Below are 20,165 nucleotides of genomic sequence, written 5' to 3' on the forward strand. Positions count from 1 at the left end.
TGCATTTACTATATTTTGATGTGTTCAGTTTTGATCTAAATTTGTTAACTTTTTTGGTGATGTTCGGTTGTCAACATTCAAAATGGAGCAGCCTCCTGTGTAGGTAAACGTCACCGTTGCTATTGCGGAATGGTACTTCCCCGCCTCTCGTTCGTTGACGATATCCACAAACAACAAAAAAAGGAAGGGTGAAGCAAAATTGAATGGGCAACGCAAAATTCCAGCCCAGCATATTACCTCCAAACTTGTCGTGCGTGTCACTAGTGTTCTCTCGCGCAAACTAGCACTCTGCGACGGCGAATCTACAAATCGTCGTGAAAGTGTGCAAATAAGAGGAATAGAAACGAAACACAAACCAGCGGATAGTACTCAGAGCTAAAAGAGAAACCATCGCGGTATTTGAAACAAAGCAAATTGCGATCGGATCTTCTAGTAACAGTGGAACAGCATCCGAAAGCTGGGCTTGTGTCCGCCTGTGCATGAAACGCGGTTACTTCGGGTTGATATTTCAGCGAATGAAAGGTTTTGAAAACGCTCGACAACGGTAAGGTAGGCGGCGGGCACAGCGGAGTTGCGTTGACATTTAGCACAGTAAACAACGGCGGGTGGCTCGACCTACGCAAAGAGGGTTAAACAAAAAAAAACAGTGAAACATTTGCACCTCTTCCAACTGTTCTCCCAGTAGTGCAGATCAAGCTGGACAATTTAGCCTAGTGAGGTAATTAGTGCATCTTAGAAGAAGTGTGGTCCATATTTTCAGTGATGGTGAGCCAGTGAAATAATGGTCCTGGCTAGCGAATAATAATTCAGGTCAGCTGGTACGCTGGTAAAATGGTGTACGAAGAGGTGAAACATAGTGCGTTTTTGTGTTTATTGTAATTGTATCCCAAGTGTGTAGCTGAAGTGAGACAAAAAGCTGTTGTGTGATCAAAATTGAAGGGCAAAAGCAACGATTCGGCTTACCCGTTATTGCATTTGCTATTCCAGCCTGTCCCATCTGTGCAAACAGCAGCAGCAGTGGTGCAATGAAATGTGATATCGTGCAGCACGAGTGGATGAATCGTGTCGTGCATCATCTTTGCTTCTTCTGCTGTGATAAACGGTGATCGTACGTGTGTGATAAGCGTGCAGCGTGTAGTAGACCGGGCAGTCCCGTGATGGAACCCAGCCCTGGCAGTAGTTCTACCGTGCCTGGCGTTGGTGGAACGGCGGTAGTAGTGAGTAGTGCTGGTGGTAGTGGAGCTGTAGTTGGTGGGGCCAGTGTGGTAACGCGACCCCCGATTACAGCACTGTTTCGCGAAATTCACAAAAACAGCTGGCTTCGGCGGTTGAACAACGACAGCAGGCGACCGTCCGTACTGACAAAGGTATGTAACCGTGGAGCAACACTGGACACTATTGTTCCTTGAAGGTTTCTACTGGGTGGAGGAGGGTTTTGTTTTAGTTTAAGATTGTAAATCCATATCGTTTACCGTGTTTACCTCGTCATTGATTGTTGAATGAGCTTTTTTTTGTTGCTGCTGTTGTTATCTGTTCCCTCGCTGGTCATTGAGTAAGTTTTTCATAACACACCATCAGAAATGGCGGCATGCTTGGATAATAGACCGAGTTATAAAATAAACATTAGTGTGTACGTCATCGTACACCGGCTACTTTGATACGGTTGGTGCGTAAATATTTACAAAACGTTTCATATTTTTGAAAGAATTGTTTCCAGTGCAGATATTTTCATTCATTGTTTGTAATTTGGATTGTTATGCTATTTATAATGAAATTGAATTCATATACCTTTTTTTCATTCTTTCTTTTTCAAATATGCCGAAAGTAAACTTATTTACTATGTTTATGTAATGCTTCATTACAATCTATCATGCGATCATCGTTCGAGCAATGTGATCATGAGATCAGTCGAAAAAGTCCTTCGCTAAACGCCACCGTCTGGGAATCCCTTTCCCCAATCCTTGTTCAAAGGAGAACAACAAACGCCTTCGTGTCAATTCAGTCAAGGTTTGCTGCTCCTTCACAGCCCTTATCGATGGACGGCCTTAATGAGGTCATCATATAGGAGGAACTAAAAATCCTTGTAAACATCTTCGTTTCGAACATAGTCCACAGAGTAAATAATGATACATGAAGTACTGTAAAAAAAATGAAAATAGTTTGGTTGATTTTACATTCTCTATTTTAATAACGACGAATGTGTCACACCAAACAAAATAATAAGCAATGATTCAACGCTCTAGCGTTGGACAAAAGCCATCGTGAATTTCTGTGTGGCTAAGCGATAAGCTTAAGCTTAATGTAGCAACATTTGGTTTACTTTGAGATAAAGTATTCTTTGTAAATAAAATAATAAGTTGTGGTATGAATCATACGTCATAACTCTTTTTATTTATCAATCATTGAATTCCGATTTATTAGCTTTTATTAGTATTTGAGGTACAACTATAATAAATCCCAAATATCAACTCATACTTTTGGTAGCTTCTTCCCTCTTCCCAACTCTTACTTTTAGTAGGCGGCCCGGTGGTGCATGTAATAAACGGCGCCGGTCCACACAGCAGGACTGGGTTCAAATCGCATTCGGACCGTCCCCCCGTAGCAAGGACTGAATATCCGGCTACGTGATAAATAAAACTAGTAAGCCATAAATGACCGGCGTGTCATGTAAAGTCGTCAAAAGCCAAGATGTGAGCCAAGACTTTTAGTAATGTTTCAAAAGAAAGAGTCCTATACGAGCAAAAAACTATTCGTCATTACTCCGGCTCTGTCAGTCTGTCACCGTCATTGTTGATGCACAATAAAAAAAGAACTCCAACCAAACGAAAGGGAGATATTTTAGAAGGGGTAAAAAATCTCTGATCCACACAGGGATTTGTCATTCGACATTCCAACACATAGACACACACCTTGCTAACGCATCTTGGAAATCATTTGCGCCATTTGTCCACCGGAGTCACGCATAATTCCTCGCATATCTCGTTTGTAGGTCGTTTGCTGCTGGTGGTGGCCGATTGTTTCCGATTGTGTGTTACCCGTACCCGTGAATGGTTGAGGCTTTTTTGCCTCTCTATTGTCTTCTAGTACACCCTACAAACCGTTTTCCGGACTAGGTGAGAAAGCGGTGGCATTGTGAGCCCGTGGAATTGTTTGTCAAAGTACGGGACAAAGTCGGAAGGTTGGTTGGTGGGTGTGAAATGCGATCACCCTTCCGTGCAATGCCAGATTAAGATCCCTTTAGGAATTTACCAGCAGATTTGTATGCTGTCACTGCTGAGCTCATCAACATTATGATAGTGATCAGTGTTGGAAATATTTGTGGCTTTTGATTTTTTAGTTAGTATAAAAACTATTTGCAAAAACAAAACAAAATGCAAAACGATTAGCGTATAAAGCAATGTTTGCTTACAGAAAAAAAATAATGAAAGTGATCGTGATCTGCTACTTAAAGATGTAAGAAATTCATCTCTTATAGACGCCAAGCATGATCGCGAGAAGCATTAAAGTATGATTTACATTTTCCCACACATTATTGTTTTGCCCGTTTGGTGAGAGCCAACAAACATTGGAACTACGTTTCGTGCTGTTAGCCCTTTTTTTACGCACCAAAAACTATTTTTGGTTCTTCGCTGCACAATCCAACCGTCCCATTTGCAGTGAATAGATATTTGTCTTTTGTTTTTTAAAACATACAGCAACATGTATGTGGCCTTCAGTTGTTTTCCAGCTACTGTTTTGCATCTGTAACGCTGCAGAAGGACAACGAGAGCCAACGAGCCCTGCGAAGTTGTGAACCACGGCGTTCAACCGATTTCCCCAACCCTAGGTCATTGATGAGAATTCTTTATGTTTCGTCAGCGCCAGACAAAGGGGCACCATTTTTTGAACAATAATTTATTACCTTTCCGGTTCCGGTGGGATGGGGATGGAAAAGCTATATTTAATATTTACCCTACTAGGCTCCATGGCACTTTGACGCATTGTCGGATCAATTGCAATGAGAGCTAAATCAAGTGTCTAGCAGAGGGAAGCAACAAAAAGGGAACAGGGACATACAGTACACATACCATCAATCGATCGTTTACTGTGGAATGATTTGGAATGGTTTGAGTACGCGAAGGTAAAAGTGCAATTATACTTTTCGATTGATGCTCGTTTTACGTTTTTTACGTTTGTCCAACGTCGAAGAGAATATATCGTGCAAAGTGTTTAAAAGTTGGTCCGGATACAATTTTATTTGCTGGTACGGAATGGAATTGAGTAGTTTCGTGTGAGCTCCGACATGTCAGCAAGTCATCAATGGGGAAACCCGACACACGTGTTTAGTAGGGGTGAATTGGGAAATGGTCTGGAAACTGTCATTGAATAACAATTGAATATAACATTGTTTAATAGTCGAATAAAATGTGTAGAACAACTAACGCTTAAAATTGGATGATTTTGGGGACGATCATTCGGTCTAATAGAAGTACGTTTTGTTGGTACATAAAATGGTACTTATTTCGTACTTTAATAACTCCTTTTTTGCTAATTTCCATTAGAGATGTGCAAAGTGAGTAAGAGTGAGATAGTGAGTTGAAACGTTGTATTCAACGGGCTTCGTTCACTCACGAGGAGTTTTAGCGACTTTTTTTTCACTTACTCACTCATGAGTGTAAGTAGTGTTGGGTCAAGAGCGAAAGACTTATTGTGCGCACAGCCCACGGGAAAAAGAGGTAGCTCCGTACGGAGCGCTACACACAGGAGCGATTGTGCGATGCTCTCCCATTTGAAAATTTCATAAGGCCTATAGCCTAACGTTTTTTTTGGGAAATTTTGCAAAAAAATTTAAATTGATATATTTTAATGCGAATCGGTTGAAATAAATTTCTCTTCACTTAATCTATGCTTTAAAAGAAGAATAGAATAAAAAATCAGAAAAAAAATTAAAAAAAAATTTCAACTCGAAAATTTCATAAGGCTTACCCCTTACGATTTTTTTGGGAAATTTTGCAAAAAAAATTAAATTGATTTATTTTAATGCCAATTGGTTGCAATGAGTTACTTTTCACTCAAATAATGTTTTAAATAAAAAAAAGAGTGAAAAATAATGAAAAAATCAAAAAATTCAAATCAATGAAAATTTATTAAGGCTCATTTTTGCACCAAATTTTGCCTATAACTCGGTCGGTATCCAACGAATCGCCAATCTTTAACTTGTGGTCGATAGATGGCATCAATGGCTACATTTTCTTCTTGGACGGCCATGCCCTCAGATGTCTGTGCCAGAAGTTATTCGAAGAACCAAGTTCCTTACCCTGTTTGAGAAAATGTAAAATTTTCCTCATTTTTGCACCAACTTTTGTCTATAACTCAGTCGGTATCCAACGGATCGCCAATCTTTAACCTGTGGTCGATAGATGGCAACAATGGCTACATTTTCTTCTTGGACGGCCATGCCCTCAGATGTCTGTGCCAGAAGTTATTCGAGGAAGCAAGTTCCATACCCTGGTTGAGAAAATGTAAAATTTTCCTCATTTTTGCACCAACTTTTGTCTACAACTCGGTCGGTATCCAACGGATCGCCAATCTTTAACCTGTGGTCGATAGATGGCAACAATGGCTACATTTTCTTTTTGGACGGCCATGCCCTCAGATATCTGTGCCAGAAGTTATTCGAGGAACCAAGTTCCATACCCTGTTTGAGAAAATGTAAAATTTTCCTCATTTTTGCACCAACTTTTGTCTATAACTCAGTCGGTATCCAACGGATCGCCAATCTTTAACCTGTGGTCGATAGATGGCAACAATGGCTACATTTTCTTCTTGGACGGCCATGCCCTCAGATGTCTGTGCCAGAAGTTATTCGAGGAACCAAGTTCCATACCCTGGTTGAGAAAATGTAAAATTTTCCTCATTTTTCACCAATGTAGCAAAATTTTTAAATGTGATATATTTTAATGGAAATTTGTTGCAATAAGTTTCTTTTCACTCAAATAATGCTTTAAATTAAAAAAAGAATAAAAAATCAGAAAAAAAATTTAAATTTAATTTCATAAGGCTTACCCCTTACGATTTTTTTTAGAAATTTTGCAAAAAAAAATAAATTGATTTATTTTGATGCCAATCGGTTGAAATAAGTTTCTTTTCACTCAAATAATGTTTTAAATAAAAAAAGAATAAAAAATTATAAAAAAATAAAAAAAAATTAAAATTTTATAAGGTCCTAACCCTCCTAGTCCTCCTACACGTTTATGCCGGGTTTTTTTATGACTCCGGAATGAGTCGTTAAACGAGCTGACTCCTTATAACGACTCATTCACTCTGAGTTGATGCACCAAAAATTTGTTATTCTCAACTCTAATTTCCATGAGTCTAATCTTCAGCAATCTCAACGTAAAGTTGCTATTAATAAATTGCTTCACTTAATATACATGTTTTAAAAATAGAGCGACATGATTGTTTTTTCTAAACCTTTTAGCTAAAACACTCATACCGGCTAGTTTCGGTCTGTGTTCAGCCTGTCTGTTTTTCATGATTTTTTTTTATTTACTACCCTCAACCAATTGAATGATTTTCTGACGGGTTCGACAAGCGGCTTCGTGTGGCTCTATTTTGTTTTTGGTACTCCTTTTTCAACCCCAGAAAGAAGGGGAGCTTACGCGGGCAATAGGAATCTTAATCGTACGATTGTTGATGGTGGGTCCGTACTACACGGCCAAAGTTGTTCCCACACATAAACCCGGTTTCGTGAGCCGCACTGCTCTTGTGTAGGTAAGTGAAGCATTGGAAGGACGGAGATTTTTTTTTTTTGGTTGGATTTAGTTTTTGGAAGTTGCCCCCAATGGAACTGGTGCGATTGGGTATAAAGTTTGATTAAAGTCGTTCGTCTCAGTAGATACAGACAGTGTGCTTTCATGTGTTGATTTTCTGTCAAGGTTAAGCGCCGGAATCGGATTAAGGAAAGCGACAGTGTTGGCTGTTGATCGCAAATGAAGAAGTAGTAAACATCTAACACGAACACGATTCAAGACGCAACGATCAACAACGCCGTTTGATGGTAAGATTCGCGGAAGTGGATCGTGCCACCGCCTGGGAGGATGATGATTGTTTGATCGATGTTGGTCCTAGCTTCAATGGCGATTAGCTAGATTTGAGATTTCTAGGAAAAATCGCTATACTCTAATCACACGTAATTAGTGATAGCAATTTACGACACGCTTCTTGCCGGGTGCGTGCCACTGCTTGTTAAGAAGTTTGAGGCGAAAAACCGATGCCGGGCATATTAAGCTTAATAAATGTGCGCTTCAAAACCATTCCGTTTTCCCGCTGATTGGACAAATTTATTATTGAGTAGGAAATTGAACTCAATCATTCGTTCCTTGCGTTTGTCTGTTAAGCTTTAATCAATAGTCAAATTACAAATTCCTTAGTGGGGATATGGTTCAATCGAATATAACCTTCTGTAATCAGGCATATTGTTAGCGGATTAATGTTTATGGTTTAGTAGTATTATTCTGATTGAATTTTTCATCCAATCAAGGTTTTGCTTCATTTTTTTAAATATTTATTATTTAGTGAGAAACGGATAAATACTGTAAATTAAATTAAATTTTTACATAGCCGAATGTGTCTAAAATTTTCTTTTCATTCTGGATTGGGTTTTTATTGGTCATTATTGACAGTTATACGGCTTAGGACAATAAAATCTGATGTTTAATTTTTTCGGTAGTCGGAGTAATCCGACTCCGAGACATTCGTGAGTAACTCCGGAGTCATTACGCCGGAGTAAACCACCGGAGTTACTCCGGAGTAACTCCGAAGATTACTCCGGAGTTATTACTCCTTAGCTAAGCAGTCAACGGCGAGCAACTGGTATAATAAGGCTCGGCCAGGATTGATCACAACAATAACTCCCGAGTAATCTCCGATATTTACTCCAGATTCAACTCCGGAGTAATCTCCGATATTTACTCCAGATTCAACTCCGGAGTAACTCCGGAATTTACTCCTCAGTAAATCCGGAGTAACTCTGGTATCCGGAATAATCCGGAGTAATTACTTCGGAGTATACTCCGGTTTTTATACGTCGGAGTCCGAGTGGATTAATGAATCTACTCTGGAGTTCCCAACACTACTATGCATTCAACAACCTAACTGTGCTGTGATTGACAAATGTTCATCTCGACTGTCACAAGCTTAAGCGACCGTAAGACTCCGTAACTCCGACCACACCTGTTGTACTTGCAGTGCAGTCTACGGAACATTGCATGCCACGAATGTTTGTTTAATAAGAAATGAAAACTTTATTGAAACAGTACACTGTTATGCTTTATGTTTCGCTTGGTCTGGCTGATGACCGTGCAATGATGACCAAAAACTCGCGGACTAAAATAATATTTAAACTCGTCTTTGTCTTTTCGTCTTTGCCCTGGCCACTGTCTTCTGAAGGCTATCGCCGGTTCGTACTCTCAATTCGTTATTATTCAACAAAAGCGGATATGGCATTGGATACGGTTTCTTCACCATGGTCTGCCCGGACCGGTAAGGGTTGCGTGAAGCTAATGAAACAAATTACCATCGCGCGCAACTAAAACAGTCAGGCGTAGAAACAAAGCGCAATTTCCCAAAATAAAAAAAAAAACAAATGTCTATACATTCCTTTAAAAAAACCGCCGTTCGAGGGAGGTAGCGTGAAGAAAGCATTTAAACATATCAAAAATGTTGATCTCTTTGCAACCGAGTCGAGCGTAACGGACATAACAGTGTGGAACTTTTGGTTGAATGCAAATGCAATTGCAATGCGTTTGGCGCGTGTTTGGCAATCGGGAGGTGTGAAGTGTGTTGGTCCACAGTTTGGTTGCTTTCGTCTCTATTTCATAGGGGGGGGAAAAATAAAAGAAGTGGTAATAACACTCGAGTGAGCGAGTGAAAATATAATTCAATCGGCAATTCGGATTGAAATAGATCATCCAAACAATTGTGTTTAATTGCGTTTCGGTGTTTCGGCAAAAGGCCTCTGCCAGTGTATCGCGTAATCCAAACCAAAAACTCTAATGCTCCAGCGGCTCCAATATCAATTCTTCTTGCTATCAAAAACCGTTGCCCCAACTGGGACACATTTTCGCGATCAGCTGCTATTGCTATTGGTTGGGGTATCGAAAGTGGGAAGTCGATCGTGCGACTATATCGAACAGGTGTGCAATGTTGCTCAGGAGCATGATCAGTACGCATGCTCTTTCACCTGGTGCAGTTTGTGTTGGCGAGTTTCAGCGAGTACGAGAAAAAAAGGTCCATACCGATTAACCGTCTCCAGATGGTGTAGAAAGCAACTGTTAAATGCTTACCATCTGCTTGATCACCTTTCTATGCTAAGAAAAAATGTGCCAGAATGTGCCGTACGAATGTTGGAACGCGATCGCCAACCCAAAACAAAACGAAACGTACCGACATACCGAGACGGATCGTCCTAAACGAATCGCAATTAGAGCGTGGTGTAATAAAATACACCGGGCATCAGGGCAAGAACCGAGCTGGGGAGTTTTAGGAGATTCTGGCAATTGTAGTCACGGAGTAAATGTTTGGAAACACTTCAGCAGAGCACGTGGCAAATAGTTTAAAATGTATTAAGTTTATACATATTTATAATCTTTCCTGGTACAAGCACGCTGGATACATTATTATAATGTTTCTATTTACCGTAATGACAGCCACATGACGAATATTTAATTTAAATTACATTTTTTTTCAACAGTTGATGCGAACAATTTGTACTCTTTTTCTTCAATCAATTACAGGGGTAATAGGGAGTGTGGCAAATTTGGAGAAGACATTTTTTTAAGCGGTATAATATGGACTTTTGGGAAATATTTTCGTCTGAAACTAATTTTACCAAAATGTGTTTCTAATTGTTACATTCTTTTTCTTTCTCTCTAACAGAAACCGGATCGTTATTGGGTTGTGTTCTGCGTCCACGATGATTGTGAAGCATTCCTGGAGGGTTACAGTGATCCACGGCAGGCTCCATCGCACGCCCCAGAGTGGGCACTATCGCTCCAAACCGTTCAGCATGTCTCGCACGCCCTCGTATCGATTGAGCAGGAGTTCGAATTTGTGATAACACTCGGCAGCGAGGTGGCCCGCTTCAATGCCAACACCTGGGAATGTATGCAGGAATGGGTGGAATGTTTGCGGTCGAAGCTACGCGAGATGAAGCTGCTGTCGCCGAAAGAAAATTTGTACTCGCGTCTACCCGAGGTGCGTCCACCATTGGCACCGACGCGTGATCCAACGTCTCCATTACCGGCGACACCTCCCGTACCGGCCGCAATCGTACCAGGCATCGAGCGAGTTCAGCCATCGTCGTTGGTGCAGCAGCAGCAGCAGCATCACGGACACCAGTCGAGCTTAGGTGGTGTAAGCGGACAAGGGCATTCGCTACACGTCGGACCATCTGGTTCCGGCGGGGCAAGTGGTACGATCGCGTCTAACACCGGCACTACAAGCTCTATTTCTTCATCATCATCATCCGCATCATCCTCGTCGTCGTCGTCATCATCCTCGAACGCATCATCCTCATCGGGAACCAGCTATTCATCAACGCTCACTTCCATATCAAACTGCCCGAACGGTGAACGCGGAAGCGTCACAGGCCCACCAGCCATGTCCAACACGTCCACGCAGAATCTCATGAACCTGCTGTCGAACCCGCTACAAGCAGTGAGCAGTATTAACGCACAAGCTAGTAAACCTCTGTCGGCTACCGCCACCGACAGCATATCGCTCGGATCATCCTCCTCGTTGGTCTCCGAAGAAGAACCGCCGGAGGAGCAGCTTAAATGCAACATATCGGCATCGCCGCCACGGGACTCACCACCAAGTTCCAGTTTGCCGAAACCGCAAAAAATAATCCACAGAGATAGCGCGAGTCATAATGGTGCCGCTACTCATCATAATCATCATCCGGCGGTGACACTCGCACCTGGCACATCGACCTCCTCTCTGGCGACCACGTTCGTCACCAACGTGCTGGCCGATCCATCCGGAACGGCCGGACCTTCGTTGAAGCGCAGCAATATCGATAAAAAGCTACTGCTTGATGTACGGCAGAGTCCCGAACGATCCACTACTGACTGTGATGTTGGCAATGCTTCCGACGCCATCAATGGTCACACCACCGATGGTAAGCATGTCCATGCCTCTACTTCATTGACCACTAATTGCCTTCAATTAACGACGATGCGTCCGGTCGTACATATCGCCGAAAGAGGGTCACCACACTCCCTTTGGGAGGAGACGACAAATAATAGAACCGCTGGTTATGGTTATCGTTCAAAAGTTTGAAGCACTAGCCCTGTGCCGGTGGGTGCGTTAGTCATCCAAACGGTGAAAGACTGATTGGACACTCCGTAGACGGTGAATCAGAAGCCGCGCCAACTCTCGATTTGGTGACACATTCACCTTCGGTCAACATGCGGCACGAATTGCTACCGGGACGCGTTTTCTACGAACTCGCGGAGCCGGGAGTTCTCGCAAGCTCTTGTGGGTGTACACAAATTTCCCCATCCTCGTGCTGTTGAGTAATTGGCTGTCGTATCATATTTTGGTTTTAGTCAATCGACATATTCTGCGATGGGGATTTAAGCGCTGATTGACGAACCGGTTACAAACGGTTCGTTAAAAAAGAAGGAATCACCCCAATAGATTTATAAGTTTGTACAATTTAAATGATTGAATTTAATTGTAGAAGGCTTCAATGTTTTATTCCGATCAGGAGAATAATTGCTGAGGAATCACGCATATTAGCATACCGTAAAGCGGTCCGTAATTTCCCGTGTTTCAATCATTAACATTCTTTGTCTTGTTGCGGCGTTGTCAGCGATTGCTGGCGGGTTTTAGCATCATAATCGGTGATCATTAGGAACACAGTCAACAATGGGACGAAATGTTGACTACTGATTGTACGATATCAGATGAAAACAAACCACTCACAAGCGGTGAGGTTATGCCGTTTGCCAAATGGTAAAGTGTTGAAGGTGTTGAAGATACTTCTAAAGTATCCCTCTCTCTCTTTCTCTTCATTTGTTCCGAAATATGCATTGCCAAAGTGTGTGCATGTATCTGTGTGGTGAAACGGTCATTTTGGGATAGTTTGTTCGACGCTCACGCTTAAATCGTTCCGCTGCGTCACGCGTCCCCTGGAATGCCGACTGGAAAGAATCAACTTTTGCACCGGAAATGGCAATGCCCCCGTCATCAGCAGCGCTTGGTTCTGACCAATCTGTGACCAACGGGGTGAAAAAGGGAAACGAGGGCCCCGGTGGCAAATATTTGCATAAATGTTTGCCGTCTCGTTTGCCGCGCAGAAAGACATGGAAAAAGGGCAAAACAAAAAAGAAATTTTAAAGTTGGCGAAACTTCCGCAAAGATGTTGAATGGACGTTTCATTCCGGGAAAAGTTTTATCGTCTCAACAATGTTTGAAAGATGTGTAGTTTTTTTTTGTATTATTCTCCATCGAGAAGAAGAATATTAAAAATTTGTTTAATATTGTTTTGAAAATAATTATAGTTTTCCTTTAGCAAGTAGGTTGGAGGTATAAAACATAATTGTACATAAATGTGAAGAACTATTTAACTTGTGTTCGTAGGCATTCTTCTTGTCACGGAAAAGGACTCGAATGAACCCGTAGAATGAAAACAAATTAAATTTTTCATTAGCAAAACGGGCCGTTTTTTATGGTCGAATGCCAAGCGATGCGACACAGCCCGGACACAGAGCAAACAGACAAGCGGCAGAGCAGACTCTCGATGGTTTAAGGTTTTTTTTGTTTTTCGCTGTACTGGCCAGCATAGTTAGACATCCAATTCATTCCCAAAGGTCTCTTCCTTTGGAGTGTGCAATTTTTGGGTTTGGCTACTGGACGCATCTGATTGAAATGCCCGGTATGTGGCGAGTGTCTTGCCGTTCGTATCTCGAGCTCAAGCAAGAGTGGGAGACGCCCAAATACCGACCAAGTAACACTTCGACCTGAGGGCATCTGGTTATAGTTAGCGGAGCCTAGCCGTGCTTTCGTTCGCTGCTGAAAATGAACTCATTTCGAGCGTTTCATTTCCCTTCCGGAACGGAAGTGTACGGACGGACGTGGGTCAGCAGGTGCTTACGTTTAGCGAAATGTATATGATGAAGGTGTTTCGATGAGACCATCGAACGAAAAATATTAGAAACCAACAGTATGAGGGAGAGAGCAAGATAAAAGTTAATTAAATCTAGCATTTCTCATTTCCTTTCCAATTTTTGACCTTTTCCTAACCGGCGACCGTCCGGAGATTCTACGCCTTCCGCTCGACCGTGTGTCTACTGTAGCGTCGATACTAGCGTGTTTTTTAATTATGCCAACTATACTACATTTCAGCGCTTCCCAACGATGAGTCGTGGTCGAGGCAGCCGCAACAGAGCAGCGCACCTAGTGGCAACGGTCGCAACAGTAATGGAACTGCAATGTCCAATGGTGGCGAAACGACAACAGCACCAACAGTACCGTCCCCATCGATGCTAACAAAATCTGCCGCCATCTGTATCGGGTCACCAGCATCCAGTGGAGCAAGGTAGGTTTCCAGGAGTTTTAGCGCAATGGCACCTCGTGTTTGCGTGCGGGTACACGCTTTTGAACGATATTAAACCTTTTTCGTGTTACTACGAAACCAATTGAACCGAAGAGCACAGGAATGTGTATCTATTGCTTCGTTGACGTATGTTCGATAGAAGTAATTAAACGTTCAGTGTTTCTCACCTCGTGGAACAGTTAGTCTGTAGTCGTCCAGTTATCCTGGTTTCTGGCAATTGAAAGATGAAACAACATCATTTTAACCATAAATAACTTCAAATACATGTACGGCATGGCTAAAACCCAAATCAGTCGATTATAAGTGATTTTTTTGCCTAATATTTTTAGCTTTAATACTGACTAAGCTGTAGAATCGCCTTAGAAATATTTAACCAATTGGACCCGTTTTTTTGTAACGTACAAGGAATCCTTATCAGCGCAGTTACGACAATTATACCAATTTTATTTTCGTTCTGTTAAGATGTATGTTAAGAAACACTGGGGAGCATGATTTGGTCGCGCGACAGTCATCATTTTATCCGTTTGTCCGCAGATCTGCACCTCCTTCTAACACAACCGAAATCAAGAGAAGGAAAATTCTAAACCGGCAGATTCAATGCAATCAGGAAAAAACTAAGTAAATTTAGTTTTCGTTGGAGTTATTACCATATTGACCATGGGAGAAGAGTTTCAACGATAGTAAAGAGAAGAAAGGTAGTAAAAGGTGTGTTCTGTGTTTGAACAGAATAGAGAGGTATAGGTGTGGCCAGTGTTCAGTGAGAGATGGTTGACGACAGTTTGTAGAAATCTGCAACTCTGTCTCCATTTATTTGCACATGTGTTTAAACGCTGAAGGCAGGAGTTATGTGGGGACGAACCTGATCAGTTCGAACCCAACTGAACCGAGTGGGTGAATCAGTATCGTTACGGGTGAATGTTTAGGAATGGATTTCTGTGCAGCGGTCGCCATGTGCCAAGCCGGTAGGTATTGAACCGGTTGAGAAGACATATTGACCGTTAATGTGTTCTAGAGTGGTTCGAGGTGTTACTATTTGCATTTCTTTCCATTCTCGCATTCATTACATTGCCGTCCCTAGTGTGAACTGAGTTAGGGATCGAGTTTAGAATCTGGGTAAACATGACGCAGCAATGCACCGTGCACAATTATTTATCTTTGACGATATTGATTACAATTGATTTTTTAATTATATTGTAGATATATAATTATATATGCTAAAAAATCTGTTTTAACAAAAACTCGAACTTGAATTTAAAGTAAATCAGCATCTCAAACTAACCTCGTAACTCATAACCTGTATGCCATAATTGAGATGGTAAAGAAGTAACGCATTAGAAGCTCCCGCGTTTCGTACATTTTGTTCTTTCTTTATTCCGCCGTTAATATTACCGCTTCCTTCTATGGAAACACTTCGTGGGCGTTAATGGTGCCGTGACCGTTAATTCACTATCAAGGTCAATTTATTACTGCTCACTGTCTGGTACCTTTTGTCGCTAGTCCCTTGATTCCTGCTGTTGCTGCCGTCGGATGATGGTTTCATCGTTGGGAAGTGTATTAATTATCCGAGCGACGACGGTTCCGATCCGCCGTAGCTTTTTTGCCGGTAGTTAGCAATGAACTCGTCGTCGGAAACGAGCGTCGACATTCCTGCACCATCCGTTGTGACACATCGATCAGATGTATGCCACCGGCAGTTTGTGTGCGTATTTCGAGTGCCTTTTCACGCACGCGAAAGTTTGCGTACAATTTGGCAAATTTACGTTCCAGGTAGCGTTCGATTTCGGTACGGTCGATAAATGCATTGGGCTGGGCGACACGTTCCGGTGGCTGATCGTTGACCGTTTGACATTCGACCGTACAGGTTGAACGAGGCGCTTGTTTCTGTGCCACTTTCGCTTGGATGCCTTCCAGCACGACCGTTAACCATTGGCGATCGTCAGGGTGTAGATTTTCCCTGGGTGCCGGAACTAGCATTTGTGGATTCTCGATTATTTCGGGTACTCTAAGCAGCAAAGCAGACCGAAGTGCATCCTGCACCTGAAACAGGTAGTGTAAATCCGTGGTGACTGCTTGTGCAGGGACGCAGGTTCGTTTTGGCGGTGTTTCAACTTGCAGCGAGCAGATATCTTCATCGGTACGCTCGTTAAGCGTTTCGAATTGCTTTACCAGATGCTGCAATGGCTCGAGTGGTTCGAATGGACCATCGCCTACAATTTCGGGATCGTTTTGTAGCAACACCTCGAGAGGTTCGTTAAGCAGGTGCGGAAAAATGAACGGATGTGTAAGATTGTCTTCGCGCAATTGTTGTTGGAGCAGTCTGGCGCAACGATTTCGCAGAACTTTCTCATTTGGTGATGTGTTGTTAAAACGTTCAATCCACTGTGCAGTTGTCGTGATATCGATGGGTTCCTCCAAACCGGGAATAAGATTGCGCAACACTTGCAAACACCGAGCGTATTCTTGATCGAGCAATTGATCATGCAGTTCCGCTTCTTTGCCCGAATCCATTGCCGCGCGGTAAAAGGTTCAAATAAATTGAGTTAAAATGCTATCAAAATAAAACAAATATTGTTGCTCCAGCTAACAAATAAAACTGACAAGGGTTTGCATTTGCAAATGGCAACTAGATGTGTTTTATAGATGTTCGAAAGTTTCTTTACAGTCAATCAATAATGAAATTTCCTTCTCCTTTGCAGGGTGGAACCGAAACGTTCCCGACGAAAGATATCTCCCGTCGCTAGTGCTTCGCCACGGTCACCCACGATAGCGAATGGGCAGGATCAGGTAGCGAATGTTACCATCATCCAGGTGTCAAACAGCACCAATGCAACGACCCCTTCACCAACAATCACCACAGCTTCTTCGCCGAAGCCCCCAGTGTCTCGTTTTCATTTCCCGAAAGCAAAACCTTCGATCATCACCCCAAGCACCGTGCCGACCGGTGTGTCCACGATTATAACGGATGACGCAGGACCCGGCAATGATCAGAACTATAAGAGTAACGTGCAAATCATTCCGTCCAACGTGGAGTATCCGCCAAATGGAGATCAACTCGTGCAACCGTCGATCATCGCGTCCATAAATGAACAGCAGATCACAACGGTTACTGTACCGAACGTCTCGCAGTCGGTTCCGATCAGCTCAACGGTGATGTCAACGCCACGAATACAACCAACTGCACCGGCAACCGTACAGGTCGCAGTGGCAACCTCGTCAACACCGATCAAAGGACCGGAAAGTAATTTCGGTACCGTGACACAGATTGCCGTAAATTCATCATCATCATCATCGGAACAATCGTCATCCAATAGTCAACATTACGAGCAGGTTTTTCTAACCAGCTCCGTGCAGGTGACGTCTGGAAGCGTGCTAACGAACGCGAACTTTGAACAACCGTCGATAGTATCCGTCGCACCGATTGTGTCGAAACCAACCGGGAATAAAAGCAGCAAGGTGCTTCTGCTCAGCAGACAGTCACGCTCGTCTAGTCATTCGGATATTCCACTTCCCGGGAGGTTAGCAATAAAGGGTACCCGAACAAACGAGATAGGGGGCAGTAATGATAAGGAAAATCGTGTTCAACATGATAGTATCAGTGGTACGGCTTCCACATCCAAACAGGGATCGGTTCCAGCTGCGAATAATGTAGTCGCTCCGGTTCATCTTACCGGTGGAAGTCCTTCAAAACGACCGGCTGTAGATCGAAACATCTATACACCACATCCGCAGCGTACTGCTGCTGCTCCACTGCTCCAGCGAGGTTTAACCGAGCTGGTGTTAAGTACAAGACCTGCCGCTACCGCCGGTGCACTCGGGACGGATCAATCTGCAATGGTTGGCCGTGGACGGCGAGCTCCGGTAGAGCAAAAAATCCGATCGGAACATTTACCACCGGAACAACGGCGCCGCAGCTCATCGACTTCCGACGCACGGCAGGAACATGCCGCGCGTACAAATGGATCTGGCGGTGTCACCGGTGCAAATGGACCGGTTGGACCCGGCTCAGGACGATTGCAGTCTCCACCCCAACCGTTCCGTCCTCATCATCAGCTCCTAAACGTACCGGAGGGTAACCAGCAAGTGAACGGAGGTGTAGGGCATGGTACGCCTATCGGTGGTATAGGCGGTAATCGCAAGCTGACACTTCGTGAACAGCAAGTTTTTCAACTGCGTCGTGAAATGATGCATCCAGGCGGTGTACGGCTACAGTTGCGTCGGAAGGACTGCATCAATTCCATCGGGCTAGTGGATGCGTTCGGTGCTGTTTGGGTGGCAGGCTGGAAACAAAAGGAACACCCAGTGCTGTACAATGCGCTCCACATCGGTGATCAGATGATCAGTGTGGCCGGTGCTGCGATCATGTCCGCAGCCGATGCACACAAAGCTATCCGGGCAGCGCCGGGATTGTTTGTAAGTATGAGCAAAATCATTTCAAGCCAAATCCGTTGTTTCACATAATAGTTTGAATTGTTTGTGTTGCTCGTAGGTTGAACTTATTATTCGTCGCGTTCCGTTTGGGCGTGTTTATGCGATTCGGCGCGAACTCGATGGACAGTGCTTGGGACTGATCCGCGACGGCAATACAGCAACGATCGTGGACGTTGTACCGAACAGTTTAGCTGCACGGCATGGGTTGCCGCCGAAGGTAAGCAGGTCGAATAGACAGATTCAACGCGTTGTTAACCGCGTACTCATGCATATTTGTTCATGTTTTATGCAGGCAAAATCTTGTGATGGGTTATCGTTAACATTTTGGGTGTTGACGGAAATCAACGGCAGGCCGTTAAATCTATTCTTTAAGGAGAACGAAATACGCGATCGTTTGAATGTCGTCGGGCGAGATATATCAATATTGGTACGTTTTGAAGGTCAAGCTCGACACCGGTACAATATTATTTGCTAACGTTTCCACTTTGTACTTACAGGTACAACCAGCAGATCTGGTTACGAAGCTGAAAAAGCAGCTCAAATCTCTACGTGGCCACAAGGATTTTATTGTGCAATAGGCAACTTCTAGCGACCAGAACAGAACCGAGGATCAAAACAATAGTATTAAGCAGGGAAATATTATCGTCCGTCTAGTGTCCGCCAAGAGAAATAAGAAACTATTGGGCAGATTTGTAGAAAAAGGGCGATTTTTTTATACAAATAGCAAGGGACTAGAATTGTAACATCCAATAGAGACTCTTTTCTAAAAGTAATTAAAAGTACTGTGTAATGACTGTGCGGTATATGCTTAACACATGTTACTACTGTTTCTACTACCATAATACTACTGACTCTTTTCCACTATCCATCATGAACTCCATCTAACACTATTGGATGTTCTTGCTACGAGGCAACCATCATGTACATCACAACTATGTACTACTTATTACTATTATCGCGACTAATGCAACATATTATCGTAAAAGCAACTTGAACTGTGGAACTTATAAGCGAGTCATATTGAAATAACCTAACCAATGTGTGATGTTTCTTCGTACGGAGGTAAGAAGTGCACAGGCATAAGTGAATCGCAAACGGGAAAAGAATGTGCAAAATTTTCCTCTCCAGTAAACGATTAGTGCAAATTTTGTGAGCTAGAACTTATACGACATTTACGTAGAAAACCTGCGGGTTACATTGATGGGGTGGTTTTCCGTATCGAATGAGCCACACATAGCACGAATTTTGAAAAAAACTGTATTTATTTTTATGCTTGAGATGATAATTATGCCGCGGGCAATGTAGCAAAATTTAGATGAAGAACTTTGTTTTGCAATAGTAAAACGCATATATTCGATAGAATATACTAGTGAAATTTGTTTGAGTTCTTGAACGTCAGCAAACACAACACTTGCTGTTCCTCTAACCTAAATATTTCTCGGTGCTCATTCGCTCGGAACCACTCCGGAGGGTAGGGAAAATTTAGTATATAATAATAATAATCACTCAACTGCAACAAAGGAAAGTAAACAAAAAAGGCTGTAAAACTGGCACAACTTTGTGTGAAACCTAGCTACTTTCTGCTCGCCAATATATTCTGAGAGCCGAGATAAAAAAAATAATCGGAGTTGTGTACACTAGTAGGAACAAAAAAGTCGAATCTCTTTTAACGTACCACGGTAACTTTTCTTAAAAGGCTGAAACAAAGGGTAAACGTATACATATGCTTATGCGCATTTTGCGATGATAGTTTTGATATGAAATATTAGACAAAAAGATAAACAGAAGCTAAACTAAAAAGCACATGTAACCTCACCGTTGATGAAAAACACGACAACGGTACTAGTTAAGGGATAGGAAGGTAATTTTCCTAATCTTTTTGGCCTGACCAACAGGAATTTTTCGATGCGGTAGAACATTCTTTAGAACATTTTTACAAAAAAAAACAAAACAAGTGATTCTTGATATAAGATTTTAGTGACGAGTGTGTGCTCATATAGTCGTGTTGTAGTGTTGAAATTAGCGTGTTCGGTTCGTATAAACGCGTATAAATACAAAACCAGACTCAAAAATCTGTAAGCGTGTAGATTTTTTGTTTTCTTTACAAAAAAAATCTAATTTCGAATCTTTTATT

General features: G+C 42.6%; 1 protein-coding gene across 1 annotated transcript; it reads left to right on the forward strand.

The window, feature by feature from the left end:
* Positions 1 to 63: 63 nt before the first annotated feature.
* On the forward strand, positions 64 to 20,103 carry LOC125761597 (mucin-5AC). The gene is made up of 7 exons (XM_049422865.1): positions 64 to 1,367; positions 9,919 to 11,161; positions 13,393 to 13,585; positions 16,300 to 18,013; positions 18,090 to 18,248; positions 18,324 to 18,458; positions 18,529 to 20,103. The coding sequence occupies exons 1-7, from the start codon at positions 1,158 to 1,160 to the stop codon at positions 18,607 to 18,609; spliced, it is 3,735 nt and encodes a 1,244-aa protein (XP_049278822.1). The 5' UTR covers positions 64 to 1,157; the 3' UTR covers positions 18,610 to 20,103.
* Positions 20,104 to 20,165: the final 62 nt, after the last annotated feature.

This window comes from Anopheles funestus, chromosome 2RL (assembly GCF_943734845.2).
Source record: "Anopheles funestus chromosome 2RL, idAnoFuneDA-416_04, whole genome shotgun sequence".
NCBI classification, from domain to species: Eukaryota; Metazoa; Arthropoda; class Insecta; order Diptera; family Culicidae; genus Anopheles; species Anopheles funestus.

What these genes read in the sequence shown, in the direction of transcription:
- LOC125761597 (XM_049422865.1), top strand. Translation starts at nt 1,158, where the DNA reads ATGGAACCCAGCCCTGGCAGTAGTTCTACCGTGCCTGGCGTTGGTGGA. An exon ending in CCAGCATCCAGTGGAGCAAG is followed by an intron (nt 13,586 to 16,299) that starts GTAGGTTTCCAG and finishes TCTCCTTTGCAG; the next exon opens with GGTGGAACCGAAACGTTCCC. An exon ending in GGCATGGGTTGCCGCCGAAG is followed by an intron (nt 18,249 to 18,323) that starts GTAAGCAGGTCG and finishes TGTTTTATGCAG; the next exon opens with GCAAAATCTTGTGATGGGTT.